The 27207-nt window shown below is 40.0% G+C and overlaps 1 protein-coding gene across 3 annotated transcripts in view; it reads left to right on the top strand.

Moving 5' to 3' along the window:
* The window catches only part of galk2 (galactokinase 2), a 115195-nt gene that overhangs the window by 15235 nt on the left and 72753 nt on the right, over positions 1 to 27207 (top strand). For all 3 annotated transcript variants that reach the window (XM_080214003.1, XM_080214002.1, XM_080214001.1), the window contains exons 3-5: positions 2475 to 2598; positions 10266 to 10356; positions 23157 to 23300. In XM_080214003.1, coding sequence (XP_080070129.1) covers positions 2475 to 2598; positions 10266 to 10356; positions 23157 to 23300 — 359 coding nt within the window. The remainder of the gene's footprint in view (positions 1 to 2474; positions 2599 to 10265; positions 10357 to 23156; positions 23301 to 27207) is intronic.

The following is a 27207-nucleotide window of genomic DNA, read 5'->3' as shown; positions in this document are numbered from 1 at the left end:
CTGACCTCAGTCGTGAGTAAGATCTTCGAGTCCATTATTAAGGATGAAATTGTGGAGCACTTGGAAATGTATGGTAAAGTGGGGCTGAGTCAGTACAGCTTCATCAACGGGAGGTCATGTCTTACAAATCTGTTGGAATTCTTTGAGGAGGCAGCGAAGAAATTAGAGAAAGGAGAGCCAGAGGACATAATTTATTTGGAGTTCCAGAAAGCCTTTAACAAGATGCCTTACATGAGGCTGCTGAATAACCTAAGAGCCATTGGTGTTAGAACCAAGGTACTGGCATGGATAGAAGATTGGCTGACAGACAGAAAGCAGAGAGTGGGAAAAAGGTTCTTTTCAGGATGGCAACCAGTGACTAGTGGTGTTTCACAGGGGTCAGTGTTGAGACCACAATTTTTCATTTTATATGTATTAATGATCTGGAAGGTGAAACTGAGGATCCAGTTGCTAAATTTGCAGATGATACAAAGATATGTAGAGAGACAGGTAGTGTTGAGGAAGTGGGAAGACTGCAGAATGTCTTGGACAGGTTAGGACAATGGACAGAGAAGTGATGGATGGAATGCAACATAGGAAAGTGTGAGGTAATGTAGTCTGGTAAGAAGAATAGAGGTGTAGATTATTTTCTAAATGGGGAAAGGCTTTGGAAATCTGAAGCACAAAGGGACTCGGGAGTCTTGGTTCAGAAATCTCTTAAGTTAACCTGCAGGTTCAGTTGGCAGCTGAAAGGCAAATTCAATGTTAGCATTCATTTCTAGAGGGCTATAATACTGCTGAAGCAAAAGGCTATGGTCAGACCCCATTTGGAATACTGTGAGCAGTTGCGGGTTCCATACCGAAGGAAGGATATACTGGCTTTGGACGGTGTCTAGAGGAAGTACACAAGAATGATTCCAGGAATGAAGGGTTTGTCATGTGAGGGGCAGTTGAGGAGTCTGTGTCTATACTCAACGGAGTTTAGAAGGATGAGGGAGGGATCTAATTGGAGCTTACAGAATACTGAGAGACAGGAATACAGTGGACATGGAGAGGATGTTTCCATCAGTGGGAGGGACTAAATTTTAGGGTGCAACCTCAGAATGAAGGGATGGCCTTTAAAACTGAGATGAAGAGAAATTTCTTCAGCCAGAGGGTGGTGGATCTGTGGAACTCATTGCCACAGAGGGCTGTGGAGGCCAGGGCATTGAGTGTCTTTAAGAAAGAGATAGGTTCTTCATCAATAAGGAGATCAAGGATTGCAGGGGGAAGGCAGGAGAGTGGGGATGAGAGTCATATCAGCCATGATTGAATGGCAAACAGACCCGATGGGCCAAAAGACCTAATTCTGCTCCTATATTTTATGGTCTAACCTGTCATGGAATGCCAGTCCCTCCAGCAGAGCAACACTCCCTTCAGTCCTGCTTTGAAGTATCAGCCTGCACATATGGCTATGTCTTGGAACAAGGTTTGGATTCTATAACTGTGAGAAAAGAATGCTATCATTGAGGTAACATTTTAAACTGAATTAAACAAAGTTGTAAAACACACTTTAAGTAGGTCTATTGTCGATTCTTCAAAAGAGAAACTTTGTTATGAAGGCTATAATACAATGCAAATTTTAAAGAACAAAATCAAATCTGTATTCCATTCCATTTATTGAAAAATATGAGAATTGGATAGTCAGAAACAGCTTTGAACCACAATGGCAATTGAGATGGAATGATTTAAATATTGTTATCTGTTGCACATGGGACTATGCATATAAAGCCAACGAGAGAGCCAATATTGCAACTTAGAAAAATGGGTGTTCACAGTGGGATGCTTCCATTATGATCCAAATGCTGTTGGTGAATGTTGTCAAAGTAGAACTTTACTTCCCCAACTATGATTTAGAAACATAGAACAGTACAGCACAGTACAGGCCCTTCGGCCCTCAATATTGTGCCGAGCTATGTCCAAACCTAAGATCAGGTTATCCCACTCCCTTTATTGGACAAAAACAACCACTGTGGTTCTATGTACAATGACCTGACATGTATTAAATGATCTCAGTCTGAGGGCATTGTGGGTTTGTGTTTGGCACAGCAGGAAGGTACAAATCAGTGTCTAGTGACCACTGAAAACAGCATGTGGGTGTGTGGATATGAAGACAGAATTAGGCAATATTTTAATAACCAAATAACAGTCACTGGCAGGAATAGATGCCAGAGGAATGCTGATACATATGTGGAAACTTGTACCCCATTATGACTCAGTATTGTCAGGAAATAGGGAAACTAATATTCTCTTTCAATATTATTCAGTAATTAGTGGAGTCTGTTCAATCTAAATGTCATATTTCAAAATCTTTTTGATTATGCATGTGAAATCATACTTTATGTGACCTCCTCTGAAATATTTACTTTAGTAAGTATATAAAATTGGAAATGTACTTATCCACTTAAGAGGCATGCATGAATGAAAATAACTTTAATCATTTATATCTTTTGCAGGTGAACACATTGATTATTGTGGCTATTCTGTACTTCCAATGGCTTTAGATCAAGATATTTTGGCTGCTGTCACACCAACAAAAACAAAACTCATTCAGCTGGCAAACACTAACCCTGTGTACCTGTAAGCAATTTAATTTGAATTGGGAGTTAAAGAAAACTGTAGCAGCTTACATTCCACTTTCCTAATGGACCATTCTGTTTACTGAAAAGTCTTGACGGGTGCTAAATTCTCATTTCCGCGAAGTTATGTTTGAAGTTAACTTTTCAAGGTTTTTCTTATTTTAAGTGTTTTAAAGCATAGTTGGTCAACGGGTGCACCAAGAGATGTAAGATCTTGGTCTGAATTCTTCACCGACTGTTACTGATCAAAGCCATGGTATTGGGAGAAGTGCCAAAAAGAGGCCAGGGATTACCCATGGAGGGAAGAAGAAACATTGGAGACAGGCTACCTTGGGATGCTGTTTTGGATTTCCAAATCCAAAACAGCTAGTATTTAGAGAACCTAGAAATAGGTCACCTGGCATCTTTTAACTTGGAAATGGTTCATGGTATGGGAAAAACAAAATGTAATGAGGGATAATATGAAAAGGGTAGTTACATAATTTCTTGGTCAAAGACAAAGTCAGAACAGCATTTTACATTATAATAAAAGCAAAATACTGTGAGGGCTGGAATCTGAAACAAAATTAGGAAATGCTGGAAAATCTCAGCAGGTCTGACAGCATCTGTGGAGAGAGAATAGAGCCAGCGTTTCGAGTCTGGATGACCCTACGTCAAAGCATTAAATGTGTTGGTGAAATCCTAAATGGTCGTTTGTCCAGGCCAGGGTAGAATAAAGGATCAGGGCAGCCAATGAGATTAAACCGAGGGCTTTACCTGATGCAATTTTTTAAAGTCATCTCGACCTTTTGGCTAAGATGAGGCATTAGATCAAGCTCAGGAAGGAGGGCAATGTCTCATCTTATCAGCTTGGATCTTGTTTGTTCAAGCCCAGGAAGGAGTGCATTGTCTCATCTTATCAGCTTGGATCTTGTTTGATCAAGCCCAGGATGGGGTGCAATGCTTCATTTTGTCAGCTTGGATCTTATTTGTCCTTCACATGGGGACCATGAATTGGATTCAATTTGAATTGAGTTTTTTGTTTGGAATAGAAGTACTGAAAAGTAATTTCATTGCAGTGATAATGTAAGCCTACTTGTGACTAATAAATAAGCTTTGCTTTGAATTTGGCAATGATTTCCATGGCTGCAACTAGTGACTTAGTAAGGAGCACGTATGTTGAGTTTTTGAAGGGAAATCTACCATTCGTGGAGCCTACTTGCATGTGGCTTGGTCCAGTAACAAAACTAACACTGGAAACATTTGAAAACATGTTGTGCTGAGTTTGAATGTGTTTGGTGTCTTCAGGTTAAAAATAATTGGTCCTTCTCAGGCCAAGCATCTTTGACCAAAAGGAAGCAGCCTTTCCCTTTGAGGCAGAGAAGTCACTTCTGGTGGAAATCTGAGATTTAAAATGTTCTGGAATAAAGAAACAAAGGAAGACTTGTATTTATGTCGTGCCTTTCGTGAATTCAAGACGTCCTAAAGCACTTTGCAGGCAAAGAAGTACTTCTTGAAATGTGGCGACTGTTGTAATGTAGTAAACACAGCAGCCAATCCAATTTTGTTCGCAGCAAGCTCTCACAAACAGCAACATGACATTGACAAATAATCTGTATTCAGTGATGTTGATTGAAGGATAAATATTGGCTAGGATGTGGGGGATAACTCCCATGCTCTTTATAAGTGGTGCCTTGGGGTCTGTTATGTCCATCAGAGAGGCAGACAGATGGGGCCTCAGTTTATGTCTTATCTGAAAGACGTCTTAACAGTTCAGCACTTGCTTATTGTGGCACTGGACTGTCTTGTGTGCAAATCTCTGGAGATAGACCTGAGCAACGCTCTCGCTCAGAGGCAAGACTGCTACTGACTGTGCCATGGCTGACATCTTGATCTGTCAAAATGGGGCATTGACAGTGGTGGTGAAGAATGATTTTATGCACTTTATGCGTATTTTGAAGTTTGGTTTATGCCTGTTTTCAAAGTGAAGTAAAATTAAAACATAGAATCCAAAAGGTCATGACTAAACACTATAGTCTCAATTTTAATCCTGCCTATGCAGTGAGAATGGCGTGTGTAAAATTGGTGATCAATCTTGTTCTATTTGTCAGTTTAACTCTTGGGTTTTCACAATTGTTTGGTTAGTCTGCCAGGGTAAGCTGATAAATATTTAAATATGATTGTTCGATGTTGTAGTCCTAATGGGATCCCAATGCTACTTTAACTATGAAATGCTTAAATGATCCTGAAGTTTGTGGCAAGAAGTTTCAGAGCTAGAAGAGGTCCAGCTAAGTTCAGTTTTTTTTAACGTTTCCTTGTGGTCCAGGAGGAGCACCGGCTCCTTACAAGAAAACCTTGTGAGGATATCCTTTACTGTGGATTCTGCCTTCACCCACCCCACCCTTTCTTGGCCTATCTGACTTTCCTAATCATAACACAATAATCAGAAATCCCCACATTTAACATGCTGAGGGCCATTTCCTCAGGTCCATGGTATAAGCCTGCAGTTGCACCATTTCTTGCTCTTTCCTATTGATTTCCATGTCAGTTTGAGTATGTTAGCAGTAGAGCATTTGATTAAGTAGGAAGTAAAGCTGGCTTGTTTTCCATGTTGGCATCATCATGGTAGTTTCTCTATCTCTCCAGATCTTGTAGACAGTACTCCCAGCCATCTTAACATGAGAATTTATGATGCTTTTCAAAGAAAGAATTTGCACGTATTCAAGTGCCAGCTAATAGTATGTTTGATGTTGGCAGAGTGAAAAAAGAATGGGCTCCTGAACCTGGCAAAACTGTAACCTGTTAAAAAGAAAAGATGATTTAAAATGAAGTCTCTTAAAAATCTTTTCTAGCCATTGGTTTTCCAAGTTGGTGTCTTGTTAATGATGTAGTGTGTATTAATAAATCATGATGTGGAGTTGCTGGCGTTGGACTGGAGTGGGCACAGTAAGAAGTCTTACAACACCGGGTTAAAGTCCAACAGGTTTATTTAGAATCACAAGCTTTCAGAGCGCTGCTCCTCCATCAGGTGAATGGAGAGGTAGGTTTCACAATCACGGCATATAGACACAAAGACACATTTGCAAGGCAATGGTTGAATGCGAATTATGTTGCAGTTGTGTTTCTGTCTATATATCTGTGTTTGCAAAACCTACCTCTCCACTCATCTGATGAAGGAGCAGCACTCCGAAAACTTGTGATTCCAAATAAACCTGTTGGACTTCAACCTGGGGTTGTGAGATTTCTTAATAAAAATGGTTTCATGTTCTTCCATTTTATCACTTGCTCCATTAAACATTTGTTCTAACAGCATTCTTTTCAGATTTTGATTATTTTTCAAAGGTGAACAGGAATAAATATTTTAAAGTTTGAAGTTTCTTTATGTGTATTTGTTTATAGTAGGTATTTAAAATTGCTAATGGGTCTAAGGCCCTGGGATGATGCTTCAAATATTTATCTTGATCTTATTGTAAAATATTATAAAATGCTGCAGCAGTTAGCTCAGTGCTGCAGTAATGATTCATTCCATTCCCATGATGTCTTTTTCTGTTACTTACAAACATATTTTTAAAAAGTAATTTAAAAATTATAGAATATTTACATTAATGGAGGTGTAATTTTCATACAAACCTGTGTTGATATGTCATTGCCCAGTATAACATTCTCTTTACTGTTCAGTCCGCAGTGACCAACACATGAACTGAGGATCACCTTTCTTTGTATGTGCCTGATTCCAGTTGCACTGTCTATAAAGTCAGCATGAAACCTTCTTAAATATCCTTTCTTGACCCCAGCAGAAACATTGCACTTTCTACAAAGTAATAAAAACCCACTCTAGGCAACACCATTTATTTGATTTTATGGAATAGTTTTCACTTGTATAAGGCACCAAAAAAGATATAATCTCTTTTTCCCACTGTTCGGCCCTCAGTTATTTAAAACTATGGTGCCTAGTTGTCACTGAGGATGTTGTGTTCTCTTCAGAGCAAAGTGAAAACTACAGTGCTCATGATGCATCTCTACTAGGCACACAAACCTTGTCCACAGCAGTTCTAGTAGTCCTTAAAATGGTGTGCACACTTCACTTAGATATTCCTAATATTAAACAGCCACTACCATGGGCAAGGCTGGTGCTATTTTTCAGAATTGTGTACTTTTTTTTCATATTCTGAATGCTTTCTGCTCAATAAAGAAAAAGTGCCAACAAGGTGCTGCCAAGAAACTTATTGTGCAATGTGATTGGTCGGCTTCTACTATCATCTCTTGAATTCTACACTGTTGCTAAGTCATCACACTGCTGATCGAGAGCAGAAATTTCCTCCTTTTAAGTGTTGGGAAGACAGAAGCTATGGTTTTTGGTTCCCACTCCATTCCCCAGCTACTGATTCCATCCCTCTCTCTGGCAGCAATCTGAGTTTAGACCAGCTTTGGAACAAATTTGGTGCCACTTTTGATCCTGACTTTCTAATATTATGTTTCTGCAGTCCGTAAAACCGGCTATTTGCACCTCCATAACATCACTCGATTTTGCTCCATCTCTGACATCTGCTGCTGAAACCCTCATCCATGCCTTTATTACCTCTACACTACAATGCACACCTGGTTGTTTCTCCCTTTCTACTATCCATTAAGTAGAGGTCATCTGAAGTTCTGCTGCCTGTGGGATTTTTATTTGGTTCATGGGACCTGAGCTAGGGCAGCATTTATTGCCCATCTTTATTTGCCCTTGAGACATCTTCTTGAACGTCTGCGTGATGTAGGAACACCACTGTGCAGTAAGAAAAAGAGTTCCAGGATTTTGACAGTGAAGAAACAATGACATAGTTCTAAATCAGTATGGTGTGTGACATTTAGCTTAGTTAATTGATGGCTAGTGTGCAGGTTCAATCCCTCTACTGTAGTTCTTGGAAACTTGTCCCCTTACCTTGTTCTACACTTGATGCAGTGTGGTGCCGCTCAGGCTTTATAACCAAATATCTCAATAGCTAATTTATCCATGTCTTAGTTCCATTCCCCCATCCCTTGTGCTCGCTTACCTAAATTTTCTTGCAATCAAGCACCATTTTGGCTTGAAAATCTTCATCCTTATTTTAAAATCCTTCTGTGACCTCACTCCCCCCAACTTTTTAATCTCCTTCAGCCCCCAACATAGTCGTTGAGGCTTACAGCATGGAAGCAGGCCTTTCAGCCCAATTTGTCCATGCTGCCATTTTTGTTTTAACCACCAAGCTAGTCCCAATTGCCCATGTTTGGCCCATACTCCTCTATACCCATCTTACCTATGTAACTGTCTAAATGCTTCTTAAAAGAGAAAATTGTACTTGTCTCTACTGCTACCTCTGGCAGCTTGTTCCAGACACCACCCTCTGAATGAAAAGATTTCCCCTCTGGACTCTTTTGTACCTCTCCCCTCTCACCTTAAACTTATGCCGTCTAGTTTTAGACTCCCCTACCTTTGGGAAAAGGTGTTGACTATCTAGCTGATCTATGTCCCTTAATATTTTATAGACTTATAACCCCTAAGTTTCCTACACTCCAGGGAAAAAAAGTCCTAGTCTATCCAGTCTCTACTTAGAAACCAAACCATCAAGTCCCGGTAACATCCTAGTAAATCTTTTCTGCACTCTTTCTAGGTTAATAATATCCCCTGAGATCTTTATGCTCCTCTAATTCCTGCCAGTTATGCATCCTTAACTTTATTTTAGAGAAACTAGAAGCAGGAGTCGGCCATTTGGGCCTTCAAGGCTGTTTCACCATTCATTATGATCATGGCTGATCAGCAAATTCAACATCCTGATCCCCGACCCCCCCCGCCACATATCCCTCGATCCCTTTAGCTCCGAGCGTTATATCTAATTTCTTCATGAAATGACACAACGTTTTGGTCTCAACTACTTTCTATGGTTGTGAATTCTATAGATTCACCATTGTCTGGATGAAGAAATTTCTCCTCACCTCAGTCCTAAATGGTTTACACAGTATCCTCAGATTATGACCCCTAGTTCTGCACTCCCCCACCACTGGGGTTATTCTTTCTGAATCTATTCTGTTAGAATTTTATAAGTTTCTATACAATGTCCTCTTATTATTCTAAACTCCAATGAATGTATTGCTCCTCTGTTCGTGACTCCAAGCTCTGGAATATCATCCTTATACCCCTCTGCCTCTCTGCCCTGCTTTCCACCTTCAAGGCACTCCTCTAACCTTACTTTTAGTCTCTCTGATCTAATGTGACTTGATGTTATAATTTGTTTTATAATACTCCTATGAAAAGCCTTGGGACCTTTTATTACGTTAAAGATGCTAGGTAAATATAAATGGTAGTTTTGGAAAAAGGAATTTCTGCTTTTATTTGGCACTTCTACCCTTTGATTTTATTTTCACATTTAATCATTTGGATGACTTGATGAGTGGCTTTTGAACCTATCGTTATTTTCAGTCCTACAGAAATGTGATCTTTTGGAGGAATAATCCCTTTTAAAAGAGTTAACTATATGAATGTGCACTCGATAGAAGGCTTGAATATATTTGATAACTGAATAATAAGTAGCTTATTGGGTCTTGTGGATTCCTCACACATCATTCTGATCTTACTCATGTTGTTGTGAGATTGCATCTTGGTGTGACAATTGAAGGGCTTCTGATTCCAGGGTATGGATATGGATCTTTTAGATTATATAGGAGAATTGGCGTACATACAATACCCCTAAATTTCCACCCCCTTTATTGTGGAGTTCCACTAGAGGTAGACAAAAACGTCTATGAGCGATATGAGACTCAAATAAGGCACTCACTGAGTGTGTTAAAATGGGCAGTATGGGCTGGTAGGGCTGAAGGGCCTGTTTCCTTTGCTGTGCTGTTCTTTGTTCTTTGTACAAGATGATCAGAGCCTTTTTCCTCGGATGGTGATGGCTAACACGAGGGGACATAGCTTTAAATTGAGGGGTGGTAATTATAGGATGGATGTCAGAGGTAGGTTCTTTACTCAGAGGGAAGTAAGGGCGTGGAATGCCCTGCCTGCAGCAGTTGTGGACTCGCCAACTTTAAGGGCATTCAAATGGTCAGTGGATAGGCATATGGATAATATTGGAATAGTTTAGGTTAGAGGGACATTAGATTGGTTCTACTGGTCAGTGCAACATCGAGGGCTGAAGGGCCTGTACTGCGCTGTAATGTTCTATGTTCTATGTTCTAATTGACCCACTTATGCAGCTCCATCCCAGTTGGTAACTGGGAAGGTTTGTAATGCAGGTGCTTTTGGGCAACAGGAAAAGGTACATGAAATTGGTGATATATAGATAGCCTAGAAAGGAATCTAGTGTTCTAAACTCTTCTGAAAAAAAAACTGTCCCTTGAAAAATTGAAATGGTTTTGTTTTTTGTATTTCTGCATACTTTTTAAAATCCATTGAGGCATCAGTAGCCAAATATCCAACTGTAAAATGTTTATATCAAATTGATCACTCAAAGCCCATATTGCTGCCTGCCAGAGCCACCAGAAATCTATTTCAACCATATCATAGTTTTTAGATTAAGCCTAGAGCTCACTAAATACTTTAATGGATTTTCTTTTGGAACTCGTTTTGTGGGAAGTTCATTGACAACCTTTGTGGAAAAGCAGTAGGTGGCAGCAGTTAGCTATGCTTTACAACACAGTTGCTCTAACATTGGTCTTTATTTATTTCTATAGGGACTATAATGTTCATATAAACAAGATCCACATTGACACAGCTAAACCTCAGTGGCACAACTATTTTCTTTGTGGATTTAAAGGAATTCAGGTAAAGTAAAACAATTATTTTTCTGTAAAGTAAATGCACTGGTAGAGGTGCCATCTATTGCATGAGATGTGGAAAGATGACCATATCTGTCCTTTCAGGTGCATATAAACAATCCCATGGCAATATTTTTAATCATAAGTTCATAAGATATAAGAGCAGAATTCTGGCCTCCTGAGCTTTTTGCTGCCAATGTTTTATGCTCTGGGAGTCCCTCTCTAAAATGTTCTGTCTCCCTACTTCTCTTTCTTCCTTTAAGATGCTTCTTAAAACATATTTCTTTGACCAGGCTTTTGGTCACTTGCCCCAATATCTCCACATGTGCATTAATGGCAAATTTTGTCTGATGTTTTAGAAGGGTCTGTGTTGGGGCTGCTCTGATTTAACAAATGTACATAAATGCCCTGGACTCTGCATTGAGGGAACAATATTAAAAGCACCAAATTAAAAGAAATTATAATTCTTGACATGGACTGTGAAAGGCTGTGGGTAGACACATAAAGGTTAAGAAATGAGGAGAAGATTGAAGACTAAAGTTAATATGGAGACAATTTAAGTAATATGTTTTGCAAGTATAATAGAAGGAAGAATACCTTAAGTAGTAAGATTTTAAATGGAGCAAAGTGACACACAGATCATCAAAGACATCAGTTTAAGTAATACTACAGTTGGAATATTGTGCATAGCTTTGGGACCTTTTAAAAGCAATAGGACAGTGCAAAATAGTCTTGTCATAAAAATCTTGATCGGGTAAATATTGAGGTTGTTTGCATTGGTTAGCATGAAAGGGCACCAATTAAAGATAATAATTAAAATGAAGGTTAGGAAAATATATTTGCATGGATGGTAGTTAATCTGAAACTTTTTGCTGCAAATAATTGTTGAAGCAGAGTATTGGTATTTTGAAAAGGGAATTACATAGTTGCTTGAAATAGCTGTAAACAGGAAAGTGGAATTGGACTGGATAGCTTGTGGGGAGGAAATCACCTGATGGGCCAAATAGTCTGTTCTTATTTGCTATAATTGTGGAAACATGCTTATTAGCACCATTATGCCTTGAGCTACTCAGTTTGTTTATACTTCATTGTCTGATTAAATTCAGTAGTTATTTCCACAAAGTAATCAGTTCAGAATCCATGACCACTGTATTTGTGATTCATGAATCACCTCATCATGGGGTTTGATGGAAACATTTTATTTGTTTTAAGACTAAACAAAAACATGTTTGCTGTGGAGGAGTATGGGATAACTTCAGTGTGCAGTAAAATGAGAAATCGCAGCAATGAAAAATAATACATACACTGAATGAATACTTCATAGAATCCCTACAGTGCAAAAGGAGGCCATTCGGCCTATCGGATCTGCATCAACAATAATCCCACCTAGGCCCTATCTCTGTAACTCCACATATTTACTTAGCTAATCCCTCTAACCTATGCATCCTGATATATTAAGGGGTAATTTAGCATGGCCAATGCACCTAACCTGCACATCTTTGGACTGTGGGAGGAAACCAGAATATCCGGAGGAAACCCATGCAGACATGGGGAGAACATGCAAACTTCACACAGATAGTGACCCAAGCCAGGAATTGAACCCAGGTCCCTGGTGCTGTGAGGCAGCAGTGCTAACCACTGTGCCATCATGCCACCCCAAATTTGACAGTTGTTGGTGCAATAGAATTCTATGACGTTAAAGACCGCTGAAGTTCCCATCTTTGTCTTAAATTGTTGTCATAATAGTTTAGTGTATTATAGTGCTGTTTCACAGAATGTGCAAAAGTATTCATTCCCTAATTTGCTGAGTTCTTAGTCTTCTATTTGTTTTGAGGGAGGAAAGATTTGAATAAGATATCCTTGAGATGGTTTTCGCAAACAAGCAATCAAGAGAGGATATAATCAATTAAAAACATGTCTACTTATAAAGAATGATGACTCGAGGCAAAACAGTTACTCAGGGCATTAATTCTCAAGAGGAATGAAACCTGGATTCCAGACAAAGCTTGCAGTTTGGCCAACTTTTGTTATAAAATCTGTAGGTATTGCTGCTCAGTGAAACTCAAAATGCAACATTTTGATAAATAAAGTTTGTTTATTTTTCACAAGTAGGCTTACATTCACACTGTGATGAAGTTAGTGTGAAAATCCCCTAGTCGTCATTGAGAGAGAATTTAGCACGGCCAATGCCAGCCAACATGTCCTTGGATTGTGGGAGCGCCCGGAGGAAACCCACGCAGACACAGGAGAATGTGCAGACTCCACACAGACAGTGGCCCAAGCTAGAAATTGAGCCCAGGTTCCTGGCACTGTGAGGCAGCAGTGCTAACCACTGTGCCACCATGCCGCCACATGCATGTCTCTTTGGTGCATTAAGTTAGCTATAGGTAGCAAATATATAGATACTAAGTGGTTTTTAATCCGAATTAAACCAAACTTTGAGGCAGATGTACATGGTTGTTGTTGGGAACAGCACCTGGGGACACACTTGAGTGCTGGAAATTTATGGGAGGTATGGGATGACATGGGAGGGATGTAATGGGGGATGGGAACGGCATAGGAAGAAGGAATGCTATGGGGATGATATGAGAGGGATGAAATGAAATGAATGGGATGTGTATTCAATGAAATTAATGGCATGGGAAGAACAGAATAGCATGAGATTGAGATTTAAAGAAGTATTGTTGCAATAAGGATACTGCAAATGGTCTCTTTCGGAATGACAATGTTTGTATCCATTTAAAAAACATGCAAAAACAATTAAAAAGTTGTCTTTTTAATAAAAGCACATTTGCTTGCAGCATTTTGTACATTTTTAGAACAGAACTTCTGCATAGTAATGTTAAATAGAGTACATTGGAAATTTGTACTACTCTTTGTGACCCTTCTGCAGTCATATGGACTCTGTTTCTCTCTCCACAGATGCTGCCAGACCTGCTGAGTTTATCCAGCATTTTTGTTCTTATTTCAGATTTCCAGCATTTGCAATATTTTGCTTTAATTTCTAATTATAATTGTTTCCAACTCTCATTGACTTAAAGATTTATGTATTGCTAAAACAAAGAGGCTTATTTCAAGTTTGTCGCAATAAATGTAACAAACTCGAGAATCATGTGAAATTCAAAGCAAAACAAAATGTAACCTCTGGCATTTAACAGTCAATTCTGTACAATGATGACTTAATTCTACAGCACAGTTATGAGGATAGGCAATTACACTACATTCTGTAGACAAACTATATCAAGTTCTTTCCATCCTTTTTTCATTTAGGAGATGATTGTTCTAGTACTTGTGGTGAACTGTACCCACGTAGCACAATTGGAAGCATAAGCTAACTTGCGGCTGCACACAGATATTTAAATTTACCTTCCTAGATCAACAGGCTGTCAGTTAAGGGAGTAGAGAAAGGGGTGCTGATGATCAGAATGGGTCCATGGAGATCATTCCGTAGGAAAGGTGGTGTCACATATCCACCATCAAACTGATAGTCAGCTGAATGCAAAACAAACATACTCTGGTTACTGTGTTGGCATTTGTGAAATTGATTTGTGAATCACCTTGGGTCACAGGACAGCAGTGGTGTGTCAGAGATCAGTTAGCTGACTCATTATTAGATCAAGTGGTGGTTTAGCAGACAGCAGAGATAGTCTAACGTGACCACAATGTTGTAATAGATTCCCGTGGGCATTTCCACTAAATATGGAAGAAACTATTCAACCCTCTGTAGTCTTTCCAACAGCAGTTTGGAATTAAGTGAATCCATTTGAAAATTAAGCTTTTTAAAATATTTTTTTCTTGGGATATGGGCAACAAGTTGCTGTGCCCTGGATATTGAGGAATTGCATGAATGTTGTGTGGCCGCACCCTTCTAGGCCAGTGCTGAGTATTCCATCACATTCCTTCCTTGAGATTTATAGATGGTGGAGAAAGTTTAAAAGGGTCAGTATGTACACTGAACTGAGCCAGCCACAATCTTGATGTGGCAGGTCCAATTAAGTTTCTGATTAGTAATGACTCCCAAAGTGTTGATGGCGGGCTTCATGACAATGATGGTGTTGAAGAAGTTTAAGGGGAGATAACCAAGCTTTTTCTCATTGGAGATGATTGTAATTTGTGACATGAATAAGAGCTGCAACTAGTCAGCTTAAACTTGGATGTTATCCAGAGCAGTGTGTTGGATCACACCAGTTGTTTTTTTATTGGAGTTGTGAATGGTGTTAAACACTGTGGAGTCATCAGGAAATAGCACCACATTGAAAGGGCACTGAACAAACAGTTGGGGCTGGTTGGTCCAAAGATACTTCCCTCTGAACTCCTGCTGTGATATCTGGTCTCGAACAGTGACAGCCATTTAGCTTTGCATCATGTATGACTTCCTGCCATTGAAAGGTTTTGCCGTTAGTCTCCAGTGACTTCAGTTTTGTTAGGGTTTCTTTGTGCAAGAATTACTTTGATGGTATTTTAAAGTTGAGGATAGCTACTCTTATCTCTGGCATGTAGCTCTTGCATCTATGTCTGGACAAAATCTGAGTCTGTAAGAGTAAATTAACAGGTAAGGCTACAAAAATAATGGAAGGATAAAGCTTAAGGCTCTGTATCTAAATGCACATAGCACTTGAAATGAAACACATGTACTGATAATGCAAATAGAAATTAATAAATACAATCTGATAGCTATTAGGAACATGGCTAGAAGTCAACATAGATTGAGACCTGATTATTGAAGGATATGTTACATTTAGGAAGTTAAAAACAGGTGGAGGGGTGGCTCTGATGATTAATGGTATTAGCACGTTAGAGAGGGCTGACCTAAGTATAAGAAACCAGGATATAGAAGCAGTTTGAGTTGAGATGAGAAATTATAAAGGCTAGAAGTCACTTGTGAGAGCAATGTACAAGCCCTCAAATTGTAATTATACCAGGACAGAGTATAAAAGAAGATATAATGGGAGCTTGTCAAAAAAGCACTGCAATAAGCATGGGGGATTTTAATCTACATATACATTGGAGAAATCAAATAGGCAAAAGTGGAGTAGATGAGGAGTTCATGGAATATTTTCAGGGTAGTTTCTTAGAACAATATGTTCTGGAACCAGCCAAAGGGCAGCCTATACCAGACCTGGTATTGTGCAACAAGATTAATTGATATCATGGAATCATACAATTTCTACCGTGCAGAAGGAGGCCATTTGCCCCATCAAGCCTGTACTGATAATCCCATCCAGGCCCTAACCCCCTAAACCCCGCATATTTAACCTGCTAATCACCAGACACTAATGGGCAATCTAGCACGGCCAATCAACATAATCTGCGTTTCTTTGGAGTGCGGGAGGAAACTGGAGCACCCGGAGGAAACCCATGCAGACATGGAAGGAACATTCAAACTCCACACAGTTACCCAAGGCCAGAATTGAACCTGGGTCCCTGGCTCTGTGAGGCAGCAACGCTAACCACTGTGCCCCTGTGCTGCCCATAATAATCTCATGGTGAAGGCACCCCTAGGTAGCAGCGATCATAATGTGATTGAATTTTGCATTTAGTTTGAGGGAAAGAAGAGTGCATCCAAGTCTAGTATTTTAAACTTAAAGAAGAGCAATTGTGAGGGCATGAAAGCAGAGCTGGTGAAAGTGAACTGGCAAATATGCTTAAGAGGTAGATCAACAGAGTTTCAGTGGCAGACATTTAAACATGACATTAACATCTGCCATTGCTAATTTGCAAAGAGAGCTTACAGAATATGGAAGAATTGACATTTCTTTCCAAATCTGCACCTATCCAATTTTTTTTGTAATAAATAATATGGGAACACTGAAACAACAAACTTGTTCCAGCATAACCATGGATTGACCTAAAAAGAAATCTACTAAATAAGGCAGAGCCAGGCAACCCAATGATAAATTTAGCAGTTCAGTAACTGAATACTTTACTTACCTTGAGGGAGCTGAAAATATTGCAAGGCATCAGATATTCTAAACAAAAGTGGAAGAACTACCAACCTAGTTTCTCAGAAGGGGTCATAACTTAGAGCGCAACAGCAAGCACCCTAAGTCTGCCTAACCTAACACATATTACTGAGGCAATTAAAAGCATTTTCCGATATCACACACCAAGAGTGTGAAAGATGTGAAGGAAAAAAAGGATTGTACAGTTGAACAAAGGAATGCCAACACATCCATCCTTCAAAAAAACCCCCATTGAGAGGGAAACGGGAAGCAATCAAACTGGTTGCTACCATGGTTGAACAAATTACCGAGAAGAACTCTACACTAAGCCCTAAATATAAATGGTCCTTGGGCCATTTCTCAGATAATTCCATTGAATTGTGAAAGTCATTCATGTTCTGCATATCTTTCTTGTTTTATCTGAGTGTCAGATGCTGGACATAGTTGTATTTCTGTGCCAGATTTGACAACTAATAGTCTTTGGGAGCTCAGTACATTGAGAGCTTGAGGACGGTGTCAAACTAGCAAATTGGTAGTTAAAAAGTTCCTTTAAATTTGCCTTGGCATCTTAATTTTACGAAGTTGGGAAAATAGAGCTACTGTGCATTTGATCCCTGCAGAGGAGAGGGAACCCAAAGGATGGCAATGAATAATGTGTAGGAAAGAGAGGCTCAAAGAAATACAATTGCACTGATTACTAATATCACTAACAATGAGTGTCCTGCCGGACAAAGATCAGCATTTATAATGAGGGCTGAAATGGTTGATTAGGCCCTTAGATTTCCGCATGCTGCAGCGATCATACAGTGGCAGTTTCTAATACTCAACATGGTCTGGTCCTAGGTGCCTTTCAGTGTCATTATTGAACAAACCGTCCATTGATTAAGACCTGTACCGGTCTGTCAGAATTCTGCTGCTGGGGGAAGTGTTCCCCCTCAATTTGATGGTTGCTTAGCTGCAATTAGGATCACATAATGGTGAAAATCACGGGGTAAACCTCAAGTTCCTCCCTGAGCGCTCATGGTGCAGAATACCAGTATATATCGTGCTGGAGGCTACATAATGCAGGTTTTTACAATGGCAGGTCCCAGAAGTAATTTTGAAACATTACAGACTAAAATAAGCAATTTTAACAAAGAGTGTCAAAGGGTTTATATTAATTTTAATTTCAAACTCCATTGGGATGGGAGTAAAGCAATACTTGGCAGACTTTATTTTCTTCTGAAACCAAAGCACTTTGTGAAACATTGCGTGATAGCTTTATAAGCTATATTCATGCAAGAGACGAACCCTGTGGATCAGCCCTGCTTAGACATATTACTCAAACTTTTATTTTTCATATGGGTTTGGCTACAGTTGTAGGACAAAACAACTGGCATCTATGTTTTAGGTCATAATTTGCTTATAGTGCTGGCAAGGGAATTGCGAACATAACACTAATTTTTATTACCATGTTGCTTCCATTCAGATTCACATTTTTACTGAGGTAGTTTAAAACTTTACATTCATTTTGCTATAGTAAAGTTCTGTAAAATACACCCTTTCACATTCCACTTAAAATTTCAAGCATTTCTTCTTTTTAAACCTGTTTTTGCCAAAAAGAACTGGTTCTAAGGGAATTTGTATGCGTATGTATATTGGCAAAGGGCAACATATTTGGTCACCAGAGGCATTTCCGTATTATTATTTGTGCAACTGTCCTGACCTAAGCAATGGATCTTAAGACTTAAATACCTAGTTTACTCTGGGGTAAAATATATTGCTTATAATTGTATTTTCCTCCCCAAATACTGCCAGATCCATCCAGTTTAAAGAGGTTAGCTGAGTTATGGGAAAAGCTCAGTCACGGAATGTGCAGGGAAGGTGAAAAGTACAGTATTTTGGGTAGGCTAACTACATTGTAGAAAAATAGAAGCTATTGCAAGAATAGTTATATTTATTTTGTACACCAACCAGAAAGTTTTAATTCTACTTAAATGCTGAAGCGGTATTATATTTAAGCAGAAAGTCAGAAGAAGCCACTGTCTCTCTGCATCAATTCAGACTTTCCTCAATGAAATTCACACAAGTGCATTTTAGAGTTTTCATTTGAGAAAAACTGGGAGATCATACCGAGTGTAACAACTTTCTGAGATGCTACACATCACTCAATCCAAGTATAGCCATATGATTTTTGGTAGTAAAGCCTGTAAAATATTACACCCTATCTAAGGAAACATTTTGTCTTTTCAAATCTTAGTAAAACTTTTAAAAGGTTGCCTTTTTTGCTAACAATGCAGACATAAACTGCGATTATAAGTGATCAATGTGGGGAGGGGTTCATAATTTCCCCCATAATGAAATTCTAACCCAGGTTAAGCCGTAGTTGTTAATAAGAGGAGAAATGCCTTCCCCAAAGGTGGAGGCATTTCTCCTTTTATTAACAGCTAATCTGAAATCTAGAATGTGTATCAGTTATTCTCAAAGACGATTTCCATGTTCTAATGAGAATGGCATCTTGTAACAATATACGAATTACCTAAATTGGTTACCTTTGATATTTGTAACTTTTTCAGAATTCAGTTCAGAAGAAACACTGACAGACCCATCCTGGTCTAAGTCAGTTGGCAACTGGTTCAATAATGCATTCAAGAATGTACTTTATGGTATATACAATACTGAAGCTGGCAGGGGATTTAGCCTAAAGATCGGAGGATGTTAAGAGCATTACGTTTACGTTTATAGATGTTATGATCCCTGTGGAGACAGCTAACATTTAAAAAGAATTCAAACTCCCAGTTAATAGCCAAAAGGATGGCACAAGATTGTATGTTTTTAAGATTTTTCCTGTAACAAATTATTTAAAAGCACTCAACGCAACACTGTTTTTATAGGCAACTTAAACATAGCTCTTTGATACATATCACACATCACACTCTCTAGAGAATTACAATCTCTATGCGAAAGTCCACACTCGCTTCCAGCTTCACTGGGGTCACATTTTCCCGTTCCACCAAAAGTAACTTCAAGTCACCATCTCCAGGCACTTCCTCACTTTTTGGAGATTTTCCAAAATGCATTACTAGCAGTTACGCCCGTTCCAATCATTCTTTTGCAGGTCACGGCAGGGTGAATCTTCGGCATTCCCTAGGTGGCTGCAGAATGCGTCTCTTCTACTAGAGACCGTCTGTCTCCCGCAAATAACTTTGGTAACTCACAAAGGACCTGCAGCCTTTTTGTTCTCTGACCATGTGATTTCTCTCCTCTCTCTGGAATCCACTCAGTGCAAAAGAAGGCCATTCAGCCCATCAATTCTGCACCGGTTCTCTGACATAGCACCTTACCCCAAGGCCTTATCCCCGTTACCCCACATATTTACCCCACTAATTCCCCTAACCTACGCAACTGGGGACATTGAAGGACAATCTAGTAAGGCATATCCATGTAACCGGCACATCTTTGAACTGTGGGAGGAAACCAGAGCACCCGGAGGAAGCCCATGCAGACGTGGGGAGAATGATGCAAACTCCAAGCAGGCGGTCACCCAAGGCCAGAATTGAACCCAGTCCCTTGCGCTGTGAGGCAGCAGTGCTAACCCCGTGCCACCATGCTGCCCAATGGAATGGTTTTAGTGAACAAAGCATCATCGGTTTGTTACAGAAAATGTGGAATATCCAATTCAGTGGCTGAAGAGGAAGATGATTTGTTGTGGAGGGATGATTCTGAAACCAAAAGCACCAAATTCAATTCTTGTGGGATCCTTGTGTTGAAATTATAGTCACAATGACTCAGAACGAATAGGATGAACTTGAGTCAGATGCTGAGGTCAATGAATTTGACAACTTGTAAAATGCTTTGATTGTGGTTAAAAGCGTCTTTGCAGAAATAATTCAATAAAATCTGTCCCATTTATTTAATTTGAATTACTGGTGTTAATTTATTTTTCAAATTTCAAACTGGCAACCACCTATCATCAGTGGTTCACATTTTATAGTCATGTGTAAGTTGACCTCTACTTTGGAAGGACTTTTTGAGACTTGAAAAAGGTCAACACGTATGCATGAACCCCTTCTCCTGTCCGCCATTCCACACAAAAAAAGACTAAAATGAATAAGAATGGAAAAACTTCAGAGGACAAAAAGAAACAATCCACAATACAAGGGCAAGGCATCACGAGGGCCAAAAGAGTTTGGATATGAGACGAACAAGAAGTGGCAGAAAAAGGGACCTATTCTCTCTCTGTCTGACCCCAAAAGCCTATCTTCAGAGGGAAGTAGCATGAGATTTTGTGGATGTTTGATGCCTTCAGAATTTAGCTCTAGTGCGGTAAGAATTCAAGGTTAGGCCGTGCTTAGGAGGCAGAACGAGAATGCGTAGCTTTGCACAATACAGACTTCTTTTGGCAATAATATAGTAGTTCCAGCTAGGCATTATAAAAGACTTTGACATGCAGTATAAGTAATGTGGCATTACATTTAAAATAATGCAGTTCTATAAGTACAAAGGCCAAGGTTCAAGGATTTTGTTTTCAAAATAGTGTTAGGGTTTGCAATGGCTTTTCCTTATATCTAATCCCCTTTAGCTATCTGTTAAAACTCTCCCTTCACTGTCTGTTTCCCCGCCCCCCCCCATGTCCATGTGGAACACTATGGAAGATTAAACAATCTTTTAAAGAAGCCGTATCTTTGTCCCAAGAGGTCCACGGGGAATCACTGATTGATCTCCCTGTGGGAGATCCCAGGATTGGGACTAGCGTGTGTACAGCACAGTAGTGTTTTTACTTTGCATTCTGTAATAAACTATGTTCCTTTCCTGTCAGGCTTCCTGAGTCATTACTGTCTCCAATAATCCAGTGATTGTAGGGGCAGGAAGAAACTGTGTTTCTCAAGGTCCTGCTGCTTAAGTGGTTTAGAAATTAAACCAGTGCCACCTGGCTCTGGGAAATGCACATGGCAGTCTGAATCTTTGATAACTTGTTGACTAGCTAAAATGTGCTGTTCCACATTTGGCTTTGACAACTGTTGATTTTGTTTCAAGGAAAGCACGTTTGGTTTGATGAATTGTTCTGCGCTTCACTATTCATCTGGAAATCTCATAAAATCAAAGGTGTTGTTAGCGTCTACATCAAGGCTTTTCAGCTCCAAATCGTTAATACTTAAAAACTTAAACTTCTTCACTTGGCTTCTATAAAATCTACCTCTGGACATTTTGTTCGTAAAATCGTAGAAACCTTCCAGTGCAGAAGGAGGCCATTTGGCCCATCGAGTCTGTATCAACAGCAATCCCAATCAAGCCCGTAACCCCACATACTTAGCCTCTAATCCCCCTGACACTAAGGAGCAATTTATCATGACCAATCAACCTATCCCACACATCTTTGGAGTGTGGGAGGAAACTGGAGCACCCGATGGAAACTCTTCGCAGACACAAAGAATGTGCAGACTCCGCACAGTCACCCGAGGCCGGAATCAAATCTGGGACCCTGGCACCGTGAAGCAACAGTGCTAACCACTGTGCCACCGTGCTGTCCCTGTTTCCTGTTTTTTCAACCTATACTGTCACCAGAATGTGATTTTACTTTTGAGAATATAGAATATATGTTGAAGTGGTAGAAGATTTAAATAACTACAAACTTTTACAAGAACTTTCAATTTAACCAGAAGTTAAATTACTACATGCACCAACTTTCAGAGAATATTCCTTGAACAACAAGTGAACTACTTATTTGGATGAGCACAGGAAACATCATAACATTCAAGGATACAGGACAAGTGCTGGAAAATGGAATTAGTGTGACTTTATTGGTAGATTATTAATGTTGCACAATAGTTGAAAGTGCTGCCTGTTTTTGGTATATCACTATTCCACTAAGTTTATCAGAGGAATTATTAACTTCTTGCATTTTAGAACAAAGAAAAGTACAGTACAGCAAAAGGCCAATTGGCCCTCCAAGCCTGTGTCGATCATAATGTCCTAACTTGGTCCCTACCTCTCTATTTCCTCTCTATTCATGTACCCATCCAGGTGCCTTTTAAAATGTTGCTAATGTGCCTGCTTCCATCACTTTCTCTGGCAACGCATTCTAGGCACCCACAACTCTCTGTGTGTAAAAGTTTCCTGCACATCTCCCTTAAACTTTCCCAATCTCACCTTGAATTTGTGCCTCCTTGTAATTGAAACTTTCACCCTACATAGAAGCCTCTGACTATCCACCCGGTCTACGTCCCTCATAATTTTGTAGACTTCCCCTCAGTCTTCGCTTTTCTAGTGAAAACTACCCTAGTTTATTCAACCTCTCCTCATAGTCAACACCCGCGGGACCAGGCAACATCCTGGTGACCCTTCTTTGTACTCTCTCCAAAACTTTAATGTCCTTTTGGTAGTCTGGTGACCAGAACTGCACGCAGTACTCCAGATGCAGCCCAAACAAGACTTTATATAGCTGCAACATGACTTTACAATTCTTGTACTTAGTGACCTGGCTGTTGAAAGCAAGCATGCCATATGCCGCCTTAATCACCTTGGCCACCTGTGTCGCTACTTTTAGGGAATTGTGGACCTGCATGCCCAGATCCCTTTCTGTGTTAATTGCATTTGGCTAGAATTTTAAATGACATCAGCACTGTCTGTAAAAATATTAATGACGAACTATATCAACACACTATAGTACAACTATGTAAGTCTTTTATTCCATTCCCCTCTTCCTTTTTGTTTGTTCTTCATGCCTTGCTCCTTTCTTAATCTCCTTTTCACTTTATGATGCAAAAATATTGAATATTATTTTGTCTGCTGTTGGAGTTTTATATTTCAATATTTTTGGATAAATGTGTATTTTAAACTCTTTTATCGACTGTTGAACTTATTTTATGAAAAATTATTTTCTCAGGAACATTTCAACCTCATTGCCAATGGAATGAACTGTGTGGTTGATGGCACAATTCCAGCCAGTTCAGGACTCTCTAGCTCTAGTGCATTGGTTTGCTGTGCAGGTCTCATCACTATGGTTGCTAATCAGAAGGTCCTATCGAAGGTATGACCTAGCTATACTATTTTGTATAACAGAAATGAATATCACTGCAAATTTTGCTTTCCAGTGAGCTGCATTTACATAGTGTGTTTGACATAGTAAGGATCCAAAGACACTTTGCAGACGCAGCAAGCAGTAACAGAAGAGCAAATGGATATGACAGAAAATTTACTCGAGATTTTTGAATTTGTGGGGAAAATATGGAAGGTTAAAGCCAACTAGCCATAGAGAGCAAATGGGTGGAATGAATGCCTTAGGTCTAATGGAAAGAAGAATGATTGGGAGCTTGAAGAACATAGTATTGGATCATAGGTTGGTATGAGTTTATTGAATTTCTTACTCCATGGGATCTGATATATGGTTAGGGCACAGATCAGAAACCCCAAGGTATACTATGAAGCCATACTAGATCCCAAGTATTTGCTATTTTGGCATTAAAATGAGAATATAATGTTTCAATTAGGCGCAATTCTGCTGACAGACTGGGAAGCTATTATCAAAACAAACTTCAGTTAACAACGTTCAACTATAACAAATGAATTAGATTGTTTACTAATCAAACAATACTTAAAAATGACAAGATACAATTCTTAATTGCTAACCTATCCCTATGATTTCCAATTCAAGGAATATTCTGCTTACAGACTTAAACCCCTTCTCAAAATTAGTCAGCAAAACATAGGCTTACATGCCTGTACTTAGGTTGTTAGCCTTGAAGCTCTCAGACAACCTCCACAGAGAGAAAGAGAGAAAGGCATCTTGCTTCTTTCAGAATCAGGCAGGAGCTGCTTGTTTTAAAAGTGAAAGAGAAACGGTGGATCTTCCTTGCAAGCTTAGCACCTCTCATTAGCACATGACTCAGTCCCTGTCAATCAACCTAATCAAAACTCTACCCTGAAACCTCAAGGGAAACCTAAATAAACACAAATTCATTGACTCTGGTTAAACAAGCACACCATTAGTTAAAAAGAGATATTATCCTGCAGAGAAAATGCTGGAAAATCTCAGTAGAAAAACATTTACGGTAGTTATTTTAAAATGGAATGTCTGTCTATTTTTTCCAAAATAAAGTGAGAAAGAAAGAAAGAGGTAATGGCTAGAGTTTCCTGTGTCAGTGTGTTCTGTATCGCTTTGACGGAGCAAATACAGGAAAATTGGGTTGATGAAGGACTGGATGTTAATAATGAAGTCTACACAATACGCAGAACCAAAAGAATTTATTCTGTGTAGACCAAAGCTGTGGTTTCTGCAAGCACCTTTTGTATCTTGTCCTTGCTTTTTGAGAAAATTGGTTGTTAATTGTTCACCAGTAAAGACTTGGCACAGAATTCTCCCATGGCGATGTTGGTGGTTCAGTGGCAGGCAATGGAATGAATTTGGCAACAGTGTAAAATTAGGTTTCATGTCAGCATGAATAGCCCACAGTACCTTCTGCTGGTGCCCACCCCAGTGGATAGGAAATCCGCTGGAGACCAGCGTGAAACTGATTTGCATCCCACTCCTGGGATGCAGATGAACACTTGACCAGAACTACACCCTCCCCACAAACACCCTACTCCCAATTCTCCCTGATGCCAGCAGGAACATATGCCAGTCCAAAATACATCTGGAACAAAGTGGCATGTAGATGTCAAGACTCGCCTGAACAATGGGGCCAGCCAGCAACCCTGTATTTCGGAACACCACAGCAGCAAAGGAGAAGACCATCTATAGGTGGATCTTCCAGATTCAGTGTCATCAAAGAAGTCCATCTTCCAGCCTCAATGTTCCTGGGGATCCATCGTCTTACTCAGAAGGTCTATCTCCTGGCCTCAGAATGTTTTCAGAGATCCATCTTCTTTCTCAGGACGTCTATCATCTTCAACAGTGGGTCAGTGATGTGTGCCTTTTCAATATGATGCTCGTATATGATGGTATACTACACGTCATTAGGTCTGCCTTGTTACTGAATATCGTGCAATACATGTGAATAATAAATCAAATCAAAATACTCGGTTGCATTGTTAATGAGGTTGGGGCTGGAAGATATGGCCTGGGCAGTGAGCAATGCTCCACATCCAGCTCCCATCACAGGAGAATTGCGCCCTTTATTCTCTTGCATTATGATGACCACTTCTATATCACAGTAACTTTTTGCACTTTAAGTATCTCCATTTGGTGTAAACTTCAACTCGTAGAAGGAGTTTAAACCAGAAAGCATTATGTCACTGATTAAGCCACTCCAAACAGTGGAACAGTGCTTTCAAGGAATGGATTCAATACAATAGTTAGATTTTCTTCGCTTATAGTGTGTATGGTTTTCTTTCTTAAGAAAGTGTCTGTTTCTTTACTTCCTATGACTTATACCAATCACTCCAATTCATTTTGATAGCTTATTGGATAGTGGTCACGCCTCAGAGTTGAGATTTTACAGATCCCGCCTGAGGTTAGCGGACTTTTCCATGGTCCGCCTCTCACCCATTCCAGGTTCCCATGGCAGATGGGGTGGTAAAATTCCAACCATTAATTGGTCATTTATCTCATTGCTGTTTGTGGGATCTTGCTGTATGCAATATGGCTACTACATTGACATACTTGGCTGACTGCATTTGGATGGTATGCATTTTTCTGCACCATTTAAACTCAACAAAAATCAAGCAATAAACAGGTAGTCATTTTTATCAGATAATGTATATTTGTAATCCATGGTCATTTTATGGGTTCTTCGTGCCTTTTGTGAATATTTAGATGGGATTTTCGGGCAATCTGCTGGAATCATTTCATTATGTATCTTTATCACCATCTGCTTAAATGGTTCCATCTGATTTTAAGAACATAAGAACATAAGAAATAGGAGCAGGAATAGGCCATCTAGCCCTTCGAGCCTGCCCCGCCATTCAATAAGATCATGGCTGATCTGTTGTGGCTCAGTTCCACTTTCCCGCCCTCTCCCCATAACCCTTAATCCCCTCTCTTATCAAGAACCCATCAACCCGCTTCTTAAAAATATTTAGCGAGGCAGCCTCCACCACTTCAACGGGCAGAGAATTCCAGAGATTCACCACCCTTTGAGTGAAGAAGTTCCTCCTCAACTCCGTTCTAAACCGCCTCCCCTTTATCTTGAGGCTGTGCCCCCTAGTCCTACTGTCTTTTTTGAGCGGGAAGAGTCTCTCCACCTCTATCCTATCCATCCCATTCATCATCTTATACGTCTCAATGAGATCTCCCCTCATTCTTCTAAACTCTAACGAGTACAAGCCTAGTTTATTCAGCCTCTCCTCATAGCTCAAGCCCCTCAACTCCGGTATCAGCCTAGTAAACCTCCTCTGCACTCCCTCCAGGGCCAAAATATCCTTGCGCAGGTGCGGTGCCCAAAACTGCACACAGTACTCCAGCTGCGGCCTCACCAATGCCCTATACAGCTGCAGCAAGACCTCCCTACTTTTATATTCAATCCCCCTCGCTATGAAGGCCAGCATCCCATTCGCCTTCCTGACCACCTGCCGCACCTGCAAGCTGGGTTTTTGCGACTCATGCACAAGGACCCCGAGGTCCCTCTGCACCGTCGCCTGCTGCAGTTTTTCGCCACGTAAGTAATAGTCCTTCCTACCATTCTTCCTACCAAAGTGGACCACCTCACACTTGCCAACATTAAATTCCATTTGCCATTTCCTGGCCCATTCACCCAGCCTATCTAGATCCTTCTGCAGACTCTCCACACCCTCCGCACAATTTGCCTTTCCCCCAATCTTGGTGTCATCAGCAAATTTCGACACCCTGCACTCGGTTCCCTCCTCCAGATCATCTATATAAATGGTAAAAAGCTGAGGCCCCAGCACCGACCCCTGGGGCACCCCACTAGTCACCAACCGCCAATCCGAATAGCACCCATTGACCCCCACTCTCTGCCTCCTATTTGACAACCAATCCT

Source organism: Carcharhinus amblyrhynchos, chromosome 28 (genome assembly GCF_965287045.1).
Source record: "Carcharhinus amblyrhynchos chromosome 28, sCarAmb.v2.hapA, whole genome shotgun sequence".
NCBI lineage: Eukaryota > Metazoa > Chordata > Chondrichthyes > Carcharhiniformes > Carcharhinidae > Carcharhinus > Carcharhinus amblyrhynchos.
Note: the sequence above shows the minus strand (reverse complement) of the source record. Positions and strands in the feature narration are given on the sequence as shown.